This window comes from Dermacentor albipictus, chromosome 2 (genome assembly GCF_038994185.2).
Source record: "Dermacentor albipictus isolate Rhodes 1998 colony chromosome 2, USDA_Dalb.pri_finalv2, whole genome shotgun sequence".
Lineage (NCBI taxonomy): Eukaryota > Metazoa > Arthropoda > Arachnida > Ixodida > Ixodidae > Dermacentor > Dermacentor albipictus.
The window spans coordinates 31,075,227-31,096,978 of record NC_091822.1 but is presented as its reverse complement, the minus strand read 5'-3'; the positions used below and the strand labels follow the sequence as shown (position 1 = coordinate 31,096,978).

At 48.1% G+C, this 21,752-nt stretch overlaps 1 protein-coding gene and 9 non-coding genes across 10 annotated transcripts; 1 reads left to right on the top strand and 9 right to left on the bottom strand.

Moving 5' to 3' along the window:
• Nucleotides 1-73, bottom strand: TRNAM-CAU (transfer RNA methionine (anticodon CAU)). The gene has a single exon. It is a non-coding gene; the product is annotated as a tRNA-Met (tRNA).
• Nucleotides 74-5,995: 5,922 nt separating this feature from the next.
• On the bottom strand, nt 5,996-6,068 carry TRNAM-CAU (transfer RNA methionine (anticodon CAU)). Its single transcript has one exon. It is a non-coding gene; the product is annotated as a tRNA-Met (tRNA).
• A 173-nt stretch (nt 6,069-6,241) lies between these two features.
• TRNAM-CAU (transfer RNA methionine (anticodon CAU)) lies at nt 6,242-6,314 on the bottom strand. Its single transcript has one exon. It is a non-coding gene; the product is annotated as a tRNA-Met (tRNA).
• A 173-nt stretch (nt 6,315-6,487) lies between these two features.
• On the bottom strand, nt 6,488-6,560 carry TRNAM-CAU (transfer RNA methionine (anticodon CAU)). The gene has a single exon. It is a non-coding gene; the product is annotated as a tRNA-Met (tRNA).
• Nucleotides 6,561-6,733: 173 nt separating this feature from the next.
• Nucleotides 6,734-6,806, bottom strand: TRNAM-CAU (transfer RNA methionine (anticodon CAU)). Its single transcript has one exon. It is a non-coding gene; the product is annotated as a tRNA-Met (tRNA).
• A 5,169-nt stretch (nt 6,807-11,975) lies between these two features.
• TRNAM-CAU (transfer RNA methionine (anticodon CAU)) lies at nt 11,976-12,048 on the bottom strand. The gene has a single exon. It is a non-coding gene; the product is annotated as a tRNA-Met (tRNA).
• Nucleotides 12,049-12,221: 173 nt separating this feature from the next.
• Nucleotides 12,222-12,294, bottom strand: TRNAM-CAU (transfer RNA methionine (anticodon CAU)). The gene has a single exon. It is a non-coding gene; the product is annotated as a tRNA-Met (tRNA).
• Nucleotides 12,295-12,467: 173 nt separating this feature from the next.
• TRNAM-CAU (transfer RNA methionine (anticodon CAU)) lies at nt 12,468-12,540 on the bottom strand. The gene has a single exon. It is a non-coding gene; the product is annotated as a tRNA-Met (tRNA).
• A 152-nt stretch (nt 12,541-12,692) lies between these two features.
• Nucleotides 12,693-21,686, top strand: LOC139055674 (uncharacterized). Its single transcript, XM_070533204.1, has 2 exons — nt 12,693-13,930; nt 21,518-21,686. The coding sequence occupies exon 1, from the start codon at nt 12,693-12,695 to the stop codon at nt 13,908-13,910; it is 1,218 nt and encodes a 405-aa protein (XP_070389305.1). The 3' UTR covers nt 13,911-13,930; nt 21,518-21,686.
• TRNAM-CAU (transfer RNA methionine (anticodon CAU)) lies at nt 19,571-19,643 on the bottom strand. The gene has a single exon. It is a non-coding gene; the product is annotated as a tRNA-Met (tRNA).
• Nucleotides 21,687-21,752: the final 66 nt, after the last annotated feature.

Below are 21,752 nucleotides of genomic sequence, written 5' to 3'. Positions count from 1 at the left end.
TGCCCCGAGTGAGGATCGAACTCACGACCTTCAGATTATGAGACTGACGCGCTGCCTACTGCGCTACCGAGGCTTTTTTTTTTATTACCGGTTTTCAATATAACATCGCACATATGAATTTCACACTCATGACACAGATGCAAGCCTCTTGCAAGAGAAAAAGGAAGACGAAACAAAAAAAAAGCGCTAGACAGCCGTCCATCCTCATAGGACTGACGTTGTTAAATTAAAAGTCCTCCATGACTGTCAGAGGTTCGAGCCTCGACAGCCAATCCGGTACACACTCTTGCATTTTGTGCATTTCAATAAATGAGGACATACACTCTGTACACTCTCTGAAATACATACGCGCTGGCCGAGCGTCGGTGTCGCAATGGTACCCGGCCATGCGAGCGCGCCATATAGAGTGGAGGGCATTCAACATAATAAGATCATACGGCACTCCGTCTTCATCTTTAATTGGCAGATACCTGATCCCTTGGGGGTCCACCGGTAACTCCTTTTTCAGCGTTCGCTTTAAAACGTCCCATAAGAAAACCGCCGCCCAGCAATGCAAGAAAACATGATCAATGGTCTCCGGCTTCTGACAGATCAAGCAGTGGGATCCCCACGGCACAAGAAAGCCTCGTTCTTCGAGAAAAGTTTTCACAGAGAGCGTTCCTGTGTGGAGCTTAAAAAAGAAGGTTTTAACACCTGGTGGCACCTGCATTCGTTTCACCCGTTTAAGGACGTCTTGTCCAGGCCCTCCACTGTATATGGCTCTGCGTAACGGCACAGGAAACACAATGTCGCACACATCTTTATACATTGTTTTCCTTTTCACAGGACACAGATAATCATTTGAAAAACGAACTGAAAGGAAACGCACACTGTCGGCCACTTCCTTAAAATAACCACGCAGTGTTCCGGTCATGCTTGCCGTACTGACAACATATGCAGGCAATGCGTCGCTCAACCTGAGCTGACATACGGTGCGCAAAAAAGGATCGCGCACATCGCGAAAAAACAAAAAGCGGTTGACAAGCTGTCGAACAAAAAAATTGGAGGACGCTTAAGCTTCGCCTTCAAGAGTGGGACGCGACAGCGTTCCCGTCGACCCGCCAAGGGGTATAAGACAATGCGCTACGGCACAGCAATCACTTACGATGCGCCCCGCATCGGACTTAGCGCCCACCTATCACGCGGTGAGCGTCGAGCAACGCAGCGTTGGGCGCGGCAACGAAACGTGCGCCTGAGCGAACGAAACGAACCAAAGAACTCGGTGTCTCGGAGGGGAAACGATCTGCGCCTGCCAAACGTCGTGATCGGCACGGGCAGAGAGATAGATAGTAATCTAAACCGGAAGCACGGCGAAGCGTCGTCAGGGGAGAGGGAGTCCCGCGACGCGCCTGGCAGCGGTCCCAATGCGCGCGCGGCGCGCCTCCTGTCGGGGCAGCGCCGTACATTGAGAGGAGGGGGTCTTCTGTGTTTGCCGCAAGATGGCTCTGCGTGTGCGGAAAGCGCAGAAGAAATGCAGCGGAAACGCACTTCGCAACTCGTGTAATTGTGACTTCTGTACGTTACATGTTCATAATTACCGATATACACCGCAGTATAACTTTCCACGGCTCGTTTCGAAGGCAACACCGCATTCACTAGAGGCGCGTTTGCACCGCTTGGAAGCATCGAACTCGTGGCTGAGTGGTAGCGTCTCCGTCTCACACTCCGGAGACCTGGGTTCGATTCCCACCGGGCCAATCTTGGAAGTTGCTTTTTATTTATGAAGCGCCTGCCGTGATTTATCGCTCACGGTCAACGCCGCCGACGCCGACACCCGACGCCGACGACACCGGCTTTTCTGCGACACGAGCTCCTTAACGCTATCGCGTTAAAAGATGCGCCAAGCCCAGCCCCCCTTGCTTCACGTGCCTGAACAGATTTGTTCGGCTACACCTTTCCCAGGTAGAGCCCCAGATAAAAACCGCGAACACTCTGTGCAGCTTTTGCACGTTTACCCTTGAACAGTACAACGTCTGCATGACATACCACAACTTCGTAATAAAAAACATGTTACACACCGTTGCCTTAGCGAAAATCGACAGGTTGATGCCTTTCCACCTTTCTGCTTTTTCTCTAGTTTCTCTTGTTTGGTTCATCCAGTATTCGTCGCTATTTTTGTAACTGTCCATGGGAACACCTAGATACTTGGTCGGGGTTTTCATCCAGTTCACATTTGCAAAATGGTCCGGGGTGGAAGACCACTCTCCGTGCCACAAACCGAGGGACTTCCCCCAGTTCACTCCACTGCCCGTCACACCACAAAAACTTTTCACTACGCTTATCGTTTCCGTTACACTTTGTTTGCTTGTACAACACACTGCGATGTCATATGCATATGCCAAGAGCTTGACTTCTGTGTCTGCCAAATTATAACCGCGTATTTGATCATTTTGAATTATGGCCAAACACATAGTTTCTATGTAAATGCCAAACAAAAGAGGACTGAGGGGGCAGCCCTGACGCACAGAACGCATGACATTAATGGGGGCCCCCAATGATTTATTCACAATTAAGCGTGTTGTGCAGTTCTGATACGCCAACGCCACTCCCTCAGCGATGATGGAACCAATATTAACGTGATTCAAAATGGCAAACGAAATACCATGCGAGACACAATCAAAGGCTTTCTCGAGGTCGAGCTGAAGCACTGCGACTCCGCCCAAGGTGACGTCGCAGCACTCGAGCACGCACCGCATCGTGTGAATATTCGAAAAAATTGACCTTCCTTTGATCCCACATGTTTGGTGATCTGCGACAATTTCCTTTATTACACTTTGAAGTCTGGCTGCCAAAACCTTCATGAAAATTTTATAATCTACATTGGTTAAAGATATCGGCCTGTAAGATGTCACCAGCCTAAGTTTCTCTACTTGATCACTCTTAGGGAGGAGTATGGTATGCGCTTTGCCAAAAGAAGGTGGCAAAGCTTTGTTCTCATATGCATCATTAAACAGCCGTGCTAGCAACGGTGACAGTTCCTTCTTGAAAGCTTTATATAAACAAGCGCCCAGGCCGTCAGGTCCAGGTGATTTGCCTTGATTCAAATCCTCAATTGCCTTTTCAACTTCGCTTTCTGTTATTTTCACTTCTAATCGTTCTTTTGTGTAGTCACTCAATCGCGGCATGCGACCGAGGAAGACCTTTTTGAACTCGTCTACATTCGCTTCTTGAAACGCAAAGAGTGACTGGTAATACTCTAAAAACGCTTGGCCTATACTCTTGCTGTCGTCGGCAGTTGTGCCATTCCATAGAATCTTATCGACGTGATTCCTTCGACCGTGAGCTTTTTCAAGTCCAAGCGCCCTTTTAGTGGGCGTCTCTCCAGCTACTAATGCATTTGTTCTTGCGCGCACAATCGCACCTTGATACCGTTCTTTGTCGAGCTGCTCGATCTTTTCTTTAATGGTTTGCACATCTTGTTTATACGCCCCTGGCTCTTCGCACTCAAGCGCTATCAGCTGCTTAACTGTCTTTCGCAAGCTCTTTTCTTTTATTTCCTTCTCAAACTTTAAGCAGTTCGATCTTTCACAGGCTTTCATTTTTACGTTTTGTTTGAACCCTTCCCATTTCTCTGCTGTTGTTTGACTATTATCCTCACAAACCTCCCTTACGGCCTCATGTACTGCATCTACAAATGCTTGGTCTTTTAGTAGTAAGGCGTTCATTTTCCATAGGTCCCAATTAAAAGATTCCCTCTTCTTCTACGTGCCTATGTTACATTTCACCAAGCAGTGATCTGAGAACGATACTGGTGCCACAGAATAACTATGGCACTTTGGAATCATGTCTTGCGATATGTACATGCGGTCTAACCTCGCGTGACTGTTACCTTGAAATCGCGTGTACATTACTTCCCGCTCCCCCTCCAGACACTCGCAAACATCGTCCAGTTCATTTTCACGTATTAGTTTAGTCAACACACTGCTGCTTCTATCACGAATACCGGCATTATTGGCTCTATCCCGAGCACTCAAAACACAATTAAAATCCCCCAACAAAATCATGCATTTCTCGCTGCAAATATACTGAAAAAGGTTCTCAAAAAATAAGGTGCGCTCTTCTACAGAATTCGGCGCATATATGCACATGACTCGAAATTCAATTTCACGATAAACAAAATCACAAAAAACAATCCTTCCAGACTGGCATGAAAATACACTTTGAACAACAAGATCAGGCAACTTCTTTACAAACAGAACACAACCGGCGGACGTCCCTACCGCGTGACTCACGACCGCATAATATCTAGTCGTGAAACGCCGCACCATGCTCCCGGTCTCCTCCTCTCCGTCAACCTTGGTCTCCTGGACGGCTAGAACGTCTATGTCTTGGTCAGTGACCAACCGTAGGACCTGACTTTGCCTACGACTAGCCGCCAACCCTCTCACGTTCAATGTGGCGATAGTAAGTGACGGTAAGAGAGCCATCTTAACTAAGGGAAAAAAAGCAGGCCCGGAGCATGGTGCTTACCCTTCACGACTAGCCCTCGGCTAGCCGCCTCCGGGACCTTCCGGCTTGCTGGCGTTGGTCACCGCCCCCACTTTGACAACAGGCTTTTTTTCTGGCGGAATATTAGGTTTTGGTTTGAAGCCCATCCGCCTCCCATGAGGCGCCTTCGGCGGCGGCCCCTCGTTGGTGCTGGTTGCACTACCGTCCCGGTCCTTCGTCGCGTCGTGGGGGCGCTTGACTGGGGCACCGAGAGTTGCAGTCTGCTCACCGTCGTTGGTGTCCTCGCCCTGCAGCATTGCTGTCGTGTCGTCATCGGGTGCCTCGTCGTTAACGCCCCCCGTAGCATGACCCACTGAAGACAGGACCTGTACCGTCTTGCTCGTTTTCTCGCCAGCCTCAGTCACCGTGCCTTCTGCGCCAACGGTCGATGTCCCACTGACTGTCGCTGTCGGAACCAGGTCTCCGGTTCCTTTGGCGGCGTCCTCCGTCTCGACCACGTCCATAAGGTGCTCTGCAGCAACGTCACTCGCTGCTGGTCCTGTCACGGCTGCATACGATTTGACGCAGTCAGCATCAACGTGGCCGAAACGCCTGCACCTTGAACAGCGGGGAACTTTCTCGGCGAACAGCAGGTTACAATCTCGGCGGACGTGTCCCGTGCATTGGCAGCGCAGACACTGCATGGGCCTCCCGGGAACGACCACCAACGACCACCGCCGACGCGCACCTGATGAGGCAGGTCTTCCAGTTTTACGCCGCTGTTCAGCTTCAGGAGCACGGTCCGGGTAGTAGAGGTCTTGTCTCCCATGCATTGGACACGTCACCGCTCTCGGCTCACCTCTTCCACCTTCCCGAATGCAGCGAACGCCGTCCGGATGTCCTCATCAGAAACGCCGTGCAGCAGCCAGTGAAGCCTAAGCTTCACCTGCTGGTCTTGTGGGTCAACAATGACGCACCGTCGTCCCTTCACTTGCATTTCCTTCATGGCCAGCAGGCGTTTTGTGGCAGTCACATCATTGAGAGTCACCGCCCAGACGTGGTTAATTTGATACGCCCCTATGCATACCACGTCAGGTAGCAGGCCCGTCGGCAATAGGGCGTCCCTGAAGTCTTCAACCTTGTAGGGTCTCGCACGTACATCCCCGTGTAAAAACACGGTGTTGATCGTTACTCGTCCTTTCAGCAGTTGTGGCAAAATAAACGGGTACTCCTTGTCTTCGTCAGTAAGCCTGTTTCCGCGACCAAAAGTGGCCGCTGTCGCTGCTCCACTGGAGCCCATGATTCTGCTTACCGCTCAGCTCGGCTGCCGGAAGCAGAATGAGCGCTACCGAGGCAGACAGGGCGCGCTACAAGACGTGTCCAATCTCCTTACTGCTATTTTAGACGAAGTTGAGAAAGTAAAATAGTGTGGAGCAGTTACACCGCATAAGACTGGAATATCCTTTCAGTATAATGCCTAAATATGAGTGCACCATCGCGTCAGGGAGCAAAAATAAAGCGCCGCCTTTGCCCCGAGTGAGGATCGAACTCACGACCTTCAGATTATGAGACTGACGCGCTGTCTACTGCGCTACCGAGGCAGACAGGGCGCGCTACAAGACGTGTCCAATCTCCTTACTGCTATTTTAGACAAAGTTGAGAAAGTAAAATAGCGTGGTGCAGTTACACCGCATAAGACTGGAATATCCTTTCAGTATAATGCCTAAATATGAGTGCACCATCGCGTCAGGGAGCAAAAATAAAGCGCCGCCTTTGCCCCGAGTGAGGATCGAACTCACGACCTTCAGATTATGAGACTGACGCGCTGCCTACTGCGCTACCGAGGCAGACAGGGCGCGCTACAAGACGTGTCCAATCTCCTTACTGCTATTTTAGACAAAGTTGAGAAAGTAAAATAGTGTGGAGCAGTTACACCGCATAAGACTGGAATATCCTTTCAGTATAATGCCTAAATATGAGTGCACCATCGCGTCAGGGAGCATAAATAAAGCGCCGCCTTTGCCCCGAGTGAGGATCGAACTCATGACCTTCAGATTATGAGACTGACGCGCTGCCTACTGCGCTACCGAGGCAGACAGGGCGCGCTACAAGACGTGTCCAATCACCTTACTGCTATTTTAGACGAAGTTGAGAAAGTAAAATAGTGTGGTGCAGTTACACCGCATAAAACTGGAATATCCTTTCAGTATAATGCCTAAATATGAGTGCACCATCGCGTCAGGGAGCAAAAATAAAGCGCCGCCTTTGCCCCGAGTGAGGATCGAACTCACGACCTTCAGATTATGAGACTGACGCGCTGTCTACTGCGCTACCGAGGCAGTTTTTTTTTCTTTATTTCCGGATTTCGTCAATTACACGTCACACAAGAATTCGAAAACTCTGAATTCAACATAACTGGACCCATGTCGATACATACTAAAAACGGGACTTTCAGCTCGTCCCGTGTAGCTTGGTTAGTAAGGTTTAAGCTCCAATATCTTTTCGATTATGGGCAACCATTCAGGTGGCTCGTTAAGAGCCTTTAACACATCTCTAACATATGAAATATATTCAGCAAAATATATCTTGGCTGGCTTGGGATCCACATGCTCGTGTCTGAAATCCATTCTTGTTTTCCAGACACTGTGCATTGTAACCAACATCATAACATCATATGGCACGTCCCCTGTTTGCGCAAATGGCAAGAACCGAATTCCGAATGGCGTTAGCGGAAAATCCTTTTTAAGCGTCCTCTGTAGGACGTCCCACAAGAAAATTGAATCAGAGCAATCTAAGAAAATATGTTCAATTGTTTCTGGCTTGTTACATATCATACAATTTACACCCCAAGGCAGATAGATACCTTTTTTCTTTTAACCATGGTTTAACAGGGAGCGTGCCACTGTGCAATAAGAAGAAAAATGTTTTAGTTGACGCTCTAACAGGCATTTTTTTAACACGTTTCAGTACATCCCGTTCGGGTCCTAATGCATACTTTGCACGATATAAAGGTACAGGGCATAGCACATCAACTAAATCCTTATACAGTTGTTTTTTGCTTACTGATGACAAATAATCCCTAGAAAAATGCACTTCAAGAAAACGAGCAGCATAAACAACTTCTTTCAAAAATCCTTTTGCCGCTACATGCGGTGCACAAAAGGAGGATACAATGTACTGTGGTAGTGCATCACGCAGGCGCACTTGCATGACCGTACGTAGAAAGCCATCACTTTGATCACGCAAGAAAAAATATCGCGAAACAAGTTGCTTAAGAAACAAGTGCGAAAGGCCAAGCCCGCCTTTCTTGACAGAATGAAAGAGATTTATTCTGCCGGTCCTCTCCCAAGTCGATCTCCAGAGAAAGATAGCAAAAATTCTGTGGATCTTTTGCACACACGTTCGCGACATGCATAGCACCTGTAGCATATAAAAAATTTTCGCCACGAGAAACACATTGCAAACTGTTGCGCGCGCAAATATCGACAGGTCGCATCCGCCCCACTTTGTTGTCTGTGCCCTAACGTGTTCCACTTGATCAGTCCACTGTTCGGTGTTTTCCTGATAACATCCTAAAGGTACGCCAAGATACCTGGACGGAGAAGTGGTAAAGTTGATACCTTCAAGCTGTTCTGGCCTAGAATCCCACTCCCCATGCCAAAACCCGAGACACTTTTTCCAACTGATGGCACTTCCAGTGAGTCTACAGAAAGCTCTTGCGTCACTGACTGCCTCTTGTATGCTCTCTTTATTTTCACAAAAAATCGCGATGTCGTCTGCATAGGCCAAAACTTTTATTTCATGCGATAAAAACTGATAACCCGTTATTTTTTCATTGCTCAACACTCTTAAACAAAAGGGCTCCAAGTAAATAGCAAACAACAAGGCTGATGCGGGACATCCTTGACGGACGCTAGAACGCACGTCTATATCTTCGCTGAGTTTCCTATTAATTACGATTTTAGCCTGGCAATGATTGTATGCCATTTTCACACCATCTATTATTACCGCTCCTACATTTACGTAATCCAGCAATGCAAAAAGTATGTTATGACACACCCTGTCAAATGCTTTTTCCAAATCTAACTGAATCATGGCTATACGGCCACATGACGCATCACAGCACTCTAAAATTGTTCTTGCCGTATGAATATTGCTAAAGATACTTCTTCCTCTTATTCCACATGTTTGGTGTGCACCAACAATATCGGTAATTACCGTTTGAAGTCTTTTTGCAATAACCTTCATATACACTTTGTAATCAACATTTGTTAGACTTATTGGCCTATAATTTTCTACCGACTGCAATCTTTCAGGGTCTTCAGTTTTCGGTATAAGTATAATATGGCTTTTCCTAAAAGACATGGGCATTTGTTTGACGCCATATGCCTCCGTTATGGTACGGTGAAGCATTTCTGAAATTTCTGTTTTGAAAAACTTATAAAAGGCAGTCCCGATGCCATCTGGTCCAGGTGTCTTGCCGTTACTGAGGTCATCAATCGCTTTCTGAATTTCTGCTATTGCTATTGGCCTTTCAAGCCCAATTTTAACGTCCTCATCCAGTTTGGGCATAAGTGACAGAAAATCTTTTACAAAAGGATCTTGCACTTCTGCTTCGCTCCTCAACAAGCTCCGATACCGTTCAAGGAAAGCCAGTTCAATAATCTTCTGATCTGACGAAACCGTGCCCCGATAGCGTATTTCTTTTATCTCCTTTTTGGTAGCATACCTCTTTTCTTCAGCTAGCGCGCGTTTGGTGGGTGTTTCTCCCACCAAAAACCGTTCCGCACGTGCCCTTACCACGGCGCCTTTATATCTTTCCTCAGCGATGGATTCCATCTGTCTTTTCACTTCTTTAATTTCTTTTCTGAACAATCCGGGTATCGTGCTATCGGGATTTAAAAGATAGTCCAGTGTGGCTTGTAGTTCGTTTTCTTTTTGTTTTTCTTTATATCGTAGGATGCTTGACCTCTCAATTGCGCACATTTTTACTTCGGTTTTAAAATTCTCCCAAACCACGGTAAAGCTTGTGGTATCATTAAACAGAGCTTCTTTGCACTTTTGGCTCACCAGTTTAACAAACGCTTCGTCTTTCAAAAGGTTTTCATTTAACTTCCAAAGGTCCCAATTAAACGCACTTGTTTTTCTTTTATTACCTACTTGGAACATTACAAGACTATGGTCACTAAAGCTAACGTGTTTCACTATGTAGTTGCTACAAAAAGCCAAGATACATTGCGAAATGTACACGCGATCTAACCTTGCGTGGCTTTGAAGCTGAAAGTGTGTGAACTGCGCATGGTTTCCGCGAAGAACATCACCAACGTCCACAAGGTCACAATTCTCTGTTAAAGCTCGAAGCTGCAGCGCACTCTTGTCACGAACTGGACTATTACTAACCGTGTCTTCAGGCATGCAAACGCAATTGAAGTCACCAAGTAACGCGACAATTCTGTCACACTTTACAAAATTTGCTACGTAATCAAAAAAACATTTTCTGTCAGAACATGTATTAGGTGCATATACGCAAATAATTCGCCATTTCTTTCCATGAAAAGAAAAATCACAAAGTGCTAATCTACCATCTTGAGAAGTTGTGACACTTTCTTCAATAATACCAATAGACCGTTTTAAAAAGATTACACATCCTCCCGACTTTCCAATGGCATGGCATACACAGACATTAAAATTTGCTTTATAATTATCAACCATGCGGTCAGCCTGCTCCTCGCTCTCAATTTTTGATTCTTGTAACGCTAAGATGTCGATATCATTTTCAATTAAAAGACGCTTTAACTGTACTTGTCGCTTCCTTGCCGTTAACCCTCTAACATTCAGAGTACCTATCCGAAACGCTGACGGTAATTTAAAGGACATTGAATGTGAGGGGTCAAGCCGACCGCAGTGCGATAGATTCATGATTCTGGGACTCAGACTCACAGTCTCATGCCGCTCTGTAAGAAGTGGCCTCGCTGTGTGAAACGAGGCCGAAGCGTGTTCCTTGGCGGCACACATTGCTGACACACAGCGCTGCTCGTCCGACCCAGTTCAACCGTCAAGTGCTATTCCGGTCAGCGACCCCGCTAACGCGGGGTCACTGTTGGTGTGGTCCTTTTGTCTGGCGGCACGTTGGGTTTTACTTTAAACGAACTTCTTCTGATGACTGGTGTCTTCAGGACTGGCTCGCCAGTGCAGTCTTCGCCTCGCTTGCCGACGTCTTCATTCCGTTCACGCGGCCTCTTTGAGACAGCTGAGGTGCCGCTTTTGCCTCCGTCTTTGTCGGCGTCTTCCTTGTTAAGTTCGAACTCATGGGTTTCCATGACGGTCGCAAGAACGCTTGTGTTGTCCGAGACTTTATCCTCTTCTGCTGTTTCTTGTAGCTCGTTGGCTTTGCTGTCCTGGTTGTCGTCCTTTCCTTCAGCGTTTTCAAAGGAGGGTTGCGTTAATGGCTTGCCGCCAGAGCTTGATGCAACCCCACCTCCGTTGGTTGTTTCCTCCGCATCGACCTGGTCCATGAGGTGTTCGTTCACAGTGTCATTTCTACCGGACCCTGTTACGTTTGCGTAGCTACGCACACACTGGGTATCGTCATGGCCATAGCGACGGCAGAACCCGCATCGTGGAACTCGGCACTCGCGCCTTATGTGACCCGTGCCGTGGCACCGGAGGCAGAGCGGCGGTCTCCCTGGTACATGCACTAGTGCATGGTCTTCGCCGACGCGGAGCTGGTGTGGCAGGTCTTCCACGGTGTAGCCAGCCTTCAGGCGCAGGGATACTAGACGCGTGTGGGAACCCTTGTCATTACAGCCTGCAACACGCCACTTCTCCCTCGATATATCGCTAATAGTGCCGTAAGGCGACAGGGCAGTTCTCACGTCCTCGTCCGGCGTGGTGTGCAGAAGCCAATACAGCTTCATCCTGATGTCTTGGTTGCAGGGGTCTATGACAACACACCGCTGCTCCTTAACACTGAAGGCTGGGGCTGTCAAAATCTTCTGCTTGGCTTTTCCGTCTTTGAATGTTATCGCCCAGACGTGATTCATTTGATACGCTCCTAGGGCCACAACTTCCGGCATGAGCTGCAGACGGTCTAAAGCATCTCGGAAATGTTCGACACGGTATGGCCTTGTCTTTACATCAGCGTGCAAAAAAACAGTAGTCGTAACGGTCGTACCTGAAGGCAACTGCGGCAAAATGATCTGGTATTCCTGCGATGTCGTATCGTTCAACCTGATGCCGCGACCCAGCTGGGCCGCTGAAACCGCCCCTGAGGAGCAAGACATTCTGCGTCCGCACCGTACGGTAGCCGGAAGTAGAATCACCCGCTACCGAGGCAGACAGGGCGCGCTACAAGACGTGTCCAATCTCCTTACTGCTATTTTAGACGAAGTTGGGAAAGTAAAATAGTGTGGAGCAGTTACACCGCATAAGACTGGAATATCCTTTCAGTATAATGCCTAAATATGAGTGCACCATCGCGTCAGGGAGCAAAAATAAAGCGCCGCCTTTGCCCCGAGTGAGGATCGAACTCACGACCTTCAGATTATGAGACTGACGCGCTGCCTACTGCGCTACCGAGGCAGACAGGGCGCGCTACAAGACGTGTCCAATCTCCTTACTGCTATTTTAGACGAAGTTGAGAAAGTAAAATAGTGTGGTGCAGTTACACCGCACAAGACTGGAATATCCTTTCAGTATAATGCCTAAATATGAGTGCACCATCGCGTCAGGGAGCAAAAATAAAGCGCCGCCTTTGCCCCGAGTGAGGATCGAACTCACGACCTTCAGATTATGAGACTGACGCGCTGCCTACTGCGCTACCGAGGCAGATAGGGCGCGCTACAAGACGTGTCCAATCTCCTTACTGCTATTTTAGACGAAGTTGAGAAAGTAAAATAGTGTGGAGCAGTTACACCGCATAAGACTGGAATATCCTTTCAGTATAATGCCTAAATATGAGTGCACCATAGCGTCAGGGAGCAAAAACAAAGCGCCGCCTTTGCCCCGAGTGAGGATCGAACTCACGACCTTCAGATTATGAGACTGACGCGCTGCCTACTGCGCTACCGAGGCAGACAGGGCGCGCTACAAGACGTCTCCAATCTCCTTACTGCTATTTTAGACGAAGTTGAGAAAGTAAAATAGTGTGGAGCAGTTACACCGCATAAGACTGGAATATCCTTTCATTCTGCTTCCGGCAGCCGAGCTGAGCGGTGAGCAGAATCATGGGCTCCAGTGGAGCAGCGACAGCGGCCACTTTTGGTCGCGGAAACAGGCTCGCCGATGATAAGGATTATGCGTTTATTTTGCCGCAACTGCCTAAAGGACAAGTTGTGATTAACACCGTGTTTTTGCACGGTGATGTACGTGCGAGACCATACAAGGTGGAAGATTTCAGGGACGCCCTTCTTCCGACGGGACTGCTTCCGGACGTGGTATGCATAGGGGCGTACCAAATCAACCACGTCTGGGCAGTGACCCTCTGCGATGCGACTGCAACGAAAAGGCTGCTTGCCCTCAAGGAACTGCAAGTAAAGGGACGACGGTGCCTCATCGTTGACCCGCAGGACCAGCAGGTGAAGATTAGACTTCACTGGTTGCTGTACGGCGTTGCCGACGAGGACGTCCGGACGGCGTTCGCGGCTTTCGGCAAGGTGGAGGAGGTGAGCCGTGAGCGGTGGCGCGTGGAAGGCATGAGGAGCAAGACCTCAACGACCAGGACCGTCCTTCTCAAACTGAAGGGCAACGTGAAGATTGAGGACCTTCCTCATCAGATCCGCGTCGGCGGTGAGTTGGCCTTGGTCGTCGTTCCTGGTCGACCGATGCAGTGCCTTCGCTGTCACGGCACGGGACACGTCCGCCGAGAGTGCAGAGTCCCCCGCTGTTCCCGGTGCAGACGTTTCGGCCACGTCGACGCTGACTGCGTCAAGTCTTATGCCGCTGTGACAGGCCCACCAGCTATTGACGTGGCGGCAGAGCACGTGATGGATGTGGCCGAGGCGGAGGACGCGGCTAAAGGAACCGGTGACATGGTGTCGACAGCCACAGCTAGTGGGACGACGACTCTGGAGGTAGACGAAAAGGCGGCTGAGGCTACCCAGAAACCGAGTAGGGCTGAGCAGGTCGCCACGACTGAGGGGCAAGCGACGGGAAGCGTCAGTGAAGACGCACCTGACGACGCGACCGCAATGCAGCAGGACGAGGGCGTCACCGACGACGACCGTACTGGTGCTCTTGCTGCCTCCGTCAAGCGCACCCACGACCAGACGAAGGACCGTGAGGATCGGGCAACCAGCACCAGTGAGGGACCACCGACGAAGACGCCTCATGGGAGGCGGATGGGATTCAAGCCAAAGCCAAACATACCGCCTGAAAAGAAGCCTGTCAACAAAGCGCCCACGCCTAAGGTCACCAACAAGCCGGGAGGTCCCGGAGGCGGCTAGCCGATGGCTAGTCGTGAGCGGTAAGCACCATGCTCCGGGCCTACTTTTCTTTTAGATCAAGATGGCTCAAATACCGTCCCTTAGGATTGCCACATTAAACGTGAGAGGGCTGGCGGCTAGTCGTAGGCAAAGTCAGGTCCTACGGTTGGTCACTGACCACGACATAGACGTACCAGCCGTCCAGGAAACTAAGGTTGAAGGAGAGGAGCAGACCGGGAGCATGGTGCGACGTACAGTGAACTAGAATACATTATAGTGACACGACCGGAATGGCGCGCCTGCTTTTCCCGCGGCCCGTTACGCTCCGGAAAGCCGCTAGAGGCGCTGCCGCTCTCTTTCATATTGCGGCGCGGACGGCTGGGCTTGCGTGGGGCACGGATAGGCATTCGTCAGCCTGCCTCTCCTGCGTTTCGCAAGACTGTTGAGAGTGGTGTGCATACGGTTGGCCTTGTGTTTCGTGCGAAGGGCCTTCTCGTGCGGACCGTGTGCCCTGTGCGTCTTCGCCGCGTGCAGCCCGCGGCATGGCGAAGAGGCGGACAGATTCACACTGCTTCGCTCCGGGCTGCTGCACGGGCTACCCAAGCGGACCCAAAGCGTAGTTGTTCGCGGCACCGAAAGACGACAAACTCCGCAAAAAGTGGGAGCGCAACCTTCACAGGAAGGATAAAGCTCTCACCGTAGACCAGCTCTCACCGGAGACCAGCGTCTGCCTGCAGACGCTGGTCTCCAAGCAAGTCCAAGCACTAAGCAACAACTTGTTGACAAACTGCTTGACTCGGGAAACTTGATTGTAGCAGAAGACCTGCTTTGGACAATGCCCCAGACCATTCATCCTGTGTTGTTACTTCCAGTGACAACAGGCTCATTTTCTACATTGCCGGGTATGTTGCCCGAAAGTGCATCGTGAAATCAGGGTGTGAGGCATGCCTCACTCGTCTCTTGATGACTAAAGAGGCTGCAGAATGCTTGAACTTGGCTTCATTCACATGAATGAGAGATAATGGCGGCCTCCTCTACCCATCATTTGTGCTTTATACGTTTGTTGTAAATTTGGAGAATGCCTTTACTGAATGCTTTAGTCTTTTGGAATTACATTCTGACAGTGTAATTGATGTTCTGTACCACATCAAGCGAAAGCAGAAGATTCAGCTTGGATGTCAAGATCATTGTGAGCAAGTTGCAGCTGAGGTTACAGCATTTTATATCGCAACACGCCTACATTTTTTCACAAAGAGCCTAAACCAGGCTAGCATCAAAAGGCGTGAAGGTGCGAAGCACCTTAAATTGAGCAGGTGCTAAACATTACTCGGTGCTCTTTGAATAAATCATACTTCAGCCCTGCCTTTATCGCTTTGATTTCTTCAGCATGCAGCTGCCTACCACGTGTAGAGCGTTGCGTTTATACTGAACTGCATGCGAAAAATTTACTGGGCGATCAAGAATTTATCTGGAGGGTGAAGGTGGCTGTAAGTGAGTCGAGGGTGGGCAACCCACTAGCTAGGGTCTTCGGACCACCCTTGGAGCAGCTCAACACTGAATGAATTTGTGTGCCATTAAGAGTGTTGAGAAACTGCCCATCAGGAAGGTTTGCTGCTTTTCGCTACGACGTCGTTACAAGGACGAAGATGTAAGTTTCGCAAAATCGATCATTCATTGCCCGATCATGTCTGTGGACAGCTTGTATTAGTTCAGCACAGTGTAATTGTGTCCAATTCGCACAGATGTGGAAAGGCGATCGAATGAAACTTTTTCTACCCGCAGCCGGCGATTGCCTTGTACTCGGTTGAAAATGCGGAACGCGATGTTCGGGCTTAAATTATTTATCGGCATTTCACTACCTGAAATGTGCAAATAATAAGTAATCGCACGTGTAAGATGAGTGTGTTTAGGTAACAGCACCGATCGTTTCGAAATCTGCAATTATTGCGTGCGGAAAAGCCCCAGAAACCGTAGGCCGCCGCGCCAAAGCAGTATGAAAAGTTGCAGTGGCGCCATCTCGTGGCATCAATGCGAAAACGGGCCGCCTACGCGGAGCCGTTCGTGCCACTAGAATATATTCTAGTGCGACGTTTCACGCCTAGGTATTTTGTGGTGGTTAGCCATGCGGTAGGCACGGCTGGAGGGTGCGTTCTTCTTGTGAAAAAGCTGCCTGGACTGCAGATTCAAAGTATTTTTTCGTGTCAGTCAGGAAGGATTGTTCTCTGTGATATTGTTATGTGTGATGCTGAGCTCCGCGTCTTATGCGTATATGCGCCGAATTCAGTAGATGAGCGTGTCCGTTTTTTTTTCGAACCTTACACAATATGTATGTTGTAATATGCGCGTGTTCCTGTTAGGTGACTTTAATTGTGTGTTGAGTGCTGGAGAGAGAGTCAATAATGCAGGTGTGCGTGACCGAAGCAGTGAAGTGTTATCAAATTTAATTAATGAAAATGAACTCGATGATGTTTATGAATGTCTGGAAGGGGGGCGTCAAGTTACTTTTACACGTTTTCAGGGCAGCAGCCATGCGCGTTTGGACCGAATGTACATTTCATTGGATACAATTCCAAGATGCCATGGTTACTGTGTAGTACCAGTGTCGTTAAAGAACCCCAGGTGGTCAAAATTTCCGGAGTCCTCCACTACGGCGTGCCTCATAATCAGAAAATGGTTTTGGCACGTAAAACCCAAAATATTATTATTATTAGTACCAGTGTCGTTTTCAGATCACTGCCTGGTGAAATGTAACGTAGGTATAATGAAAAGGAGACATGTATTTACCTGGGATATGTGGAAAATGAATGCCTTGTTACTAAATGACCAGCCCTTTTTACAGGTAGTACGGGATGCGGTTAATGAAGTTCAATGTGATGCTGCGGGAACAATCGTCGAGAAGTGGGAATGTTTTAAGCAAAAGACTAAAATGAAAGCGATAGAAAGATCCAGTTGTATAAAATTCGAGAAGGAAATGAAAGAAAAGGGTTTAAGAACACTGCTTGGGCAGCTGCTAACGCTTGAGTGCAAAGAGCCTGGTGCGTACAAAGACGATGTGCGAAACGTCAAAGAAAAACTTGAACTATTTGTCAAAGAACGCTATCAAGGAGCCATCGTGCGGGCACGAGCAGATGCACTAGCGGCAGGGGAGACGCCCACGAAAAGGGCGCTCGGTTTAGAGAAGGCGTATGGACGACGAAACCATGTCGACCAGATTTTACTGAATGGGAATGTCGTTGAAGACAGTGATAGCATTCAGCGCGCCTTCTTTGAGTACTATCAGTCGCTCTTCGCATTTCAGGAAGCGAATGTTGAGGGTTTTAAAGCAGGTTTTCTGCATCGCATGCCACGTTTGAGCGATGACGTAAAAAAGCGATTAGAGGAAGAAATAATGGAGAGAGAAGTTGAAAAAGCAATCGACGATTTGAACTTGGGTAAATCGCCGGGACCTGATGGACTCAGCGCGGGTCTATACAAAGCTTTTAAAAGAGAGCTGGCGCCTTTGCTTGCGCATGTATTTAATGACGCATACGAAAAGAAATCATTACCACCTTCCTTTGGAAAAACGCACACCATTTTAATCCCGAAGAGCGACCAAATAGACAAACTCAGATTCGTGTCATCCTACAGACCGATTTCACTAACAAACATCGATTATAAAATATTTATGAAGGTTTTAGCTAGCAGGCTTCAAGGCGTCATCAAGGAAATAGTCGCAGACCATCAAACTTGTGGCATCAAAGGGCGATCTATTTTTTCAAACATCCATAAGATGCGATGTGTGCTCGAGTGCTGTGACGTCACGGGCGGCGGTGTTGCAGTACTTCAGCTCGACCTAGAGAAAGCGTTCGATTGTGTCGCTCACGTTATTTTGTTTGCCATCTTAGATCATGTTAATGTCGGTTCCATCATCACTGAGGGCGTGGCCTTGGCGTACCAGAACTGCACAACAAGATTAATTGTTAACAAGTCTCTGGGGGCCCCCATTAACATCATGCGTTCAGTGCGCCAAGGCTGCCCCCCCAGCCCGCTGTTATTTGCTATCTATGTAGAAGCAATGTGTGTAGCAATTAATGAAAATGACGGAATACGGGGTTTCAGATTGGCAGCGACCGTAGTGAAGTTGCTCGCATATGCGGATGACATTGCAGTGTGTTGCACTGACAAACCGAGTGTAACGGAAACAATATCTGTAATAAAGCATTTCTGAGCCGTAACGGGTAGCAGAGTAAACTGGGGCAAATCGCTAGGGCTGTGGCACGGGGACTGGTTTTCTGCACCCGACTATTTCGCGAACGTGAACTGGGTGAAAACTCCGACCAGGTATCTGGGTGTTCCCCTCGACAGGTATAATAGCAGCGACGAATACTGGAGGAATCAAACGAAGGAAATGAAAGAAAAAGTAGACAAATGGAAAGGTACTAACCTGTCCATTTTTGCTAGAGCGACAGTTTGTAACGTGTTTTTTATTACTAAGTTATATTACGTCTTGCAAACACTGTATTGTTCTAGAGTAAATGTGCAAAGGCTGCACAGAGTGTTCGCAGTTTTCATCTGGGGATCAACATGGGAAAGGTGCAGCCGAACAAATTTGTTCAGAAGAGTGAAGGATGGGGGTGTGGGCCTGGCGAATCTTTTTGTTCGTCAAGTTGTAAACCGATTTTTGTTTTTTCGCGATGTTCGCGATCCTTTTCTGCGCGCCGTATGTCAGCTAAGGTTGAGTAACGCTTTGCCGGCACATGTTGTTAGCACGGCAAATTTGACTGGAACGCTGCGGGGATATTTCAAGGAAGTGGTTGACAGTGTACGCTTCCTTTCTGTTCGTTTTACAAATGATTACCTTTGTGAAGTGAAAAGGAAAACATTGTATAGAGATGTATGCGACATTGTTTTCCCAGTGCCCTTATACAGAGCCATATACAGTGGAGGGCCAGGACAGGATGTACTTAAAAGAGTAAAACACATGCAGGTGCCACCAGGGGTAAAGACCTTCTTCTTTAAGCTACACACTGGAACGCTCTCCGTGAAGACGTTTCTGGAGGAACGGGGTTGTCTCGTACCTTGGGGGTCGCACTGCTTGATATGCAAGAAGCCCGAAAATATAGATCACGTTTTCCTACATTGTTGGGCGGCAGTTTTCTTCTGGGACGTCTTAAAGCGAACCCTGAAGAAAGAGCTACCGGTGGACCCCCAAGGTATCAGGTATCTGGCCATCAAAGATGACGACGGGGTGCCCTATGACTTTGTCACGTTGAATGCTCTACACTGTATATGGCGGGCTCGTATGGCAGGGTACCATTGCGATCCTGATGCTAGGCCAGCTCGTGCTTACTTCAAAGAATGTATGTCGCGATTTATTGAAATTCAGAAAATAGAAGAATGTGTCCCGGATTGGCTGTCGAGGCTAGAACCCCTGACAGCCATGAAGGAATTTTAGTTTGACAAAGCCAGTCCAATATGGACAGACGGCTCCATTGTGCGGTTTCTTTCCTTACGCACCTTCCGTTCTTTTTTTTTTGTTCTTCTGCAATGGTTGGAATTTGTGATAGGTAAGTGTGTGCTACCTGTATCGTCGGAAAAATGTCGAAGACCGGCAATAAATAAAAAAAAGGAATATCCTTTCAGTATAATGCCTAAATATGAGTGCACCATCGCGTCAGGGAGCAAAAATAAAGCGCCGCCTTTGCCCCGAGTGAGGATCGAACTCACGACCTTCAGATTATGAGACTGACGCGCTGCCTACTGCGCTACCGAGGCTTTTTTTTTCTTTTTTTCCTCGTAACTGAAATGCCATGCGAATGCATAGTTAAAAAGAGAATCAGCTTAGCTTATGCTGACTCTCTTACATAAAAATCGCTTGAATATAGCGAACCCATCGAACAGCGGCAACCACTCGGGCGGTTCTTTCTGCGTTTTGTACACTTCACGCATGTAGACGACGCATTCAATAAACTGTTCTCGGACAAAACGGACCCTCACATCAGCTTGACCATACCAACATTCTTGTGGACCATATATTATGGGGGCTCAGCAGCATAATAAGGTCATATGGAACATCGTTATTGCCTGTATGTAAGTATCTGATACCCCGTGGGGTTATCAGTAATGCTTTCATTAATGTTCGTTGTAAGATGTCGCAATGAAAAAAGGGATCCCAACAATCAATGAAGACGTGATCGACAGTCTCTGGTTTTTTACACATTATACAATTGGTGGTCCACGGCACAAATATTCCCTTGTCGGCCAGCCATATCTTTACGGGCAGGATATTTGTGTGGAGTTTAAAGAATAACGATTTTACCGATGGTTTCACGGGCATTCATTTGACCCGTTTGAGGCCATCATCGCCTGAACTTCCATAGTATATTATCCTGTTCATTGGAACTGGCATTAATGAGTCTATCATATCATGGTACAATTTCTTTCTTTTGACGAAACTTAAGTATTCTAGCGAGAAACGAACACCAAGCATACGAAAAGATGACACTACTTCCCGAAGGAAACCTTGAACTGGACGGGATTCAACATTCGTACATGAAACAAGGAAGTCAGGTAAAAGATTACTTATTCGCACTTGTATCACGGTGCACAAAAATGAATTACTCTGGTTCCGCAAGAACATAAACCGCGATACAATGTGGCGTACAAATAGGTGTGACAGTCCAAGACCACCGTTGCGAACTGATCTGAACAGATTAGAGCGGCTACAGCGTTCCCAAGTTGAGTTCCAAATGAACACAGCGAACACTCGATGCAGCTTCTGTACATTCACTCTCGACAAGAATAGCGCTTGTAGTATGTGGCATATTTTAGCAACCAGAAAATTGTTGCACACAGTGGAGCGCGCGAACATTGACAGATTGCGCCATTGCCATGCCAGCGCTTTTTCCTTCGCGGTCTGTGTTTCCTGTTCCCAGAACTGCTTACTGTCTTTGTAATGTTCAAGCGGCACGCCAAGATATTCCACAGGCATGGTCACCCACTGTATGTTTGCGAAACTGCGTGGTTTGCTTTGCCACGCGCCATGCCAAAACCCGATGCACTTATCCCAGTTTATGGCCCTACCTGTTTTTTCACAATAGCTTTTCGCCACAGTTACCACTTCGCTGACACTGTCATAGTCATCGCAAAGCACTGCTAGATCGTCTGCGTAGGAAAGCACTTTCACCTCACTTTGCTGTAATTTGTAGCCTCTTATTTTCTCGTTCTCCCTAATGGCTAGGCAAAAGGGCTCCAGGTATAATGCGAAAAGCAATGACGAAATTGGGCAGCCTTGTTTCAGAGATGAGAAAACATTGACACTTCTCGTGAGACTCTTGTTGATAATCAACTGTGTGCTGCAGTCTGTGTAGGCCATTTTTAAATCATCTGTAATCACTGATCCTATGTTCGTGTATTCTAAAATCTCGAAGAGAATATTATGAGACACATGGTCAAATGCCTTCTCCAGGTCTAGCTGCAACATTGCAACCTTACCCTCGAAAGCATCCACGCATTCTAGAACGCTCCAGGCGATGTGTATATTGGTGGTTATTGTGCGCCCTTTAATCCCACACGTTTGGTGGGCTCCAACTTAAAGTTAAAGCTAAGTTGTGTATTGATTGACTAACCCTCTAATGTTTTTTTTCTAGGACCCAAATGCTGCCAGCTCCACACCTTCGGCAATTGTAGCAGCACCCAGCACTTCGTCGGCTGCCAGCAAAGATCCCGAATACAAGTACCGAGTTCTCAGTAAAGTGGGTGAAGGGTACGTTTGCTCCAACCAACAGAAACTGCGACTATAACCCTCAAGCAGGAAGCTCAGTGCCACAAGATCCAATGATGTGCTTTCCTCGGTATATCACACCGACTCTCATTGAAGATTTT

Bases quoted from the DNA above. Each gene is read 5' to 3' on its own strand.
- LOC139055674 (XM_070533204.1), top strand. From the start codon at position 12,693: ATGGGCTCCAGTGGAGCAGCGACAGCGGCCACTTTTGGTCGCGGAAAC.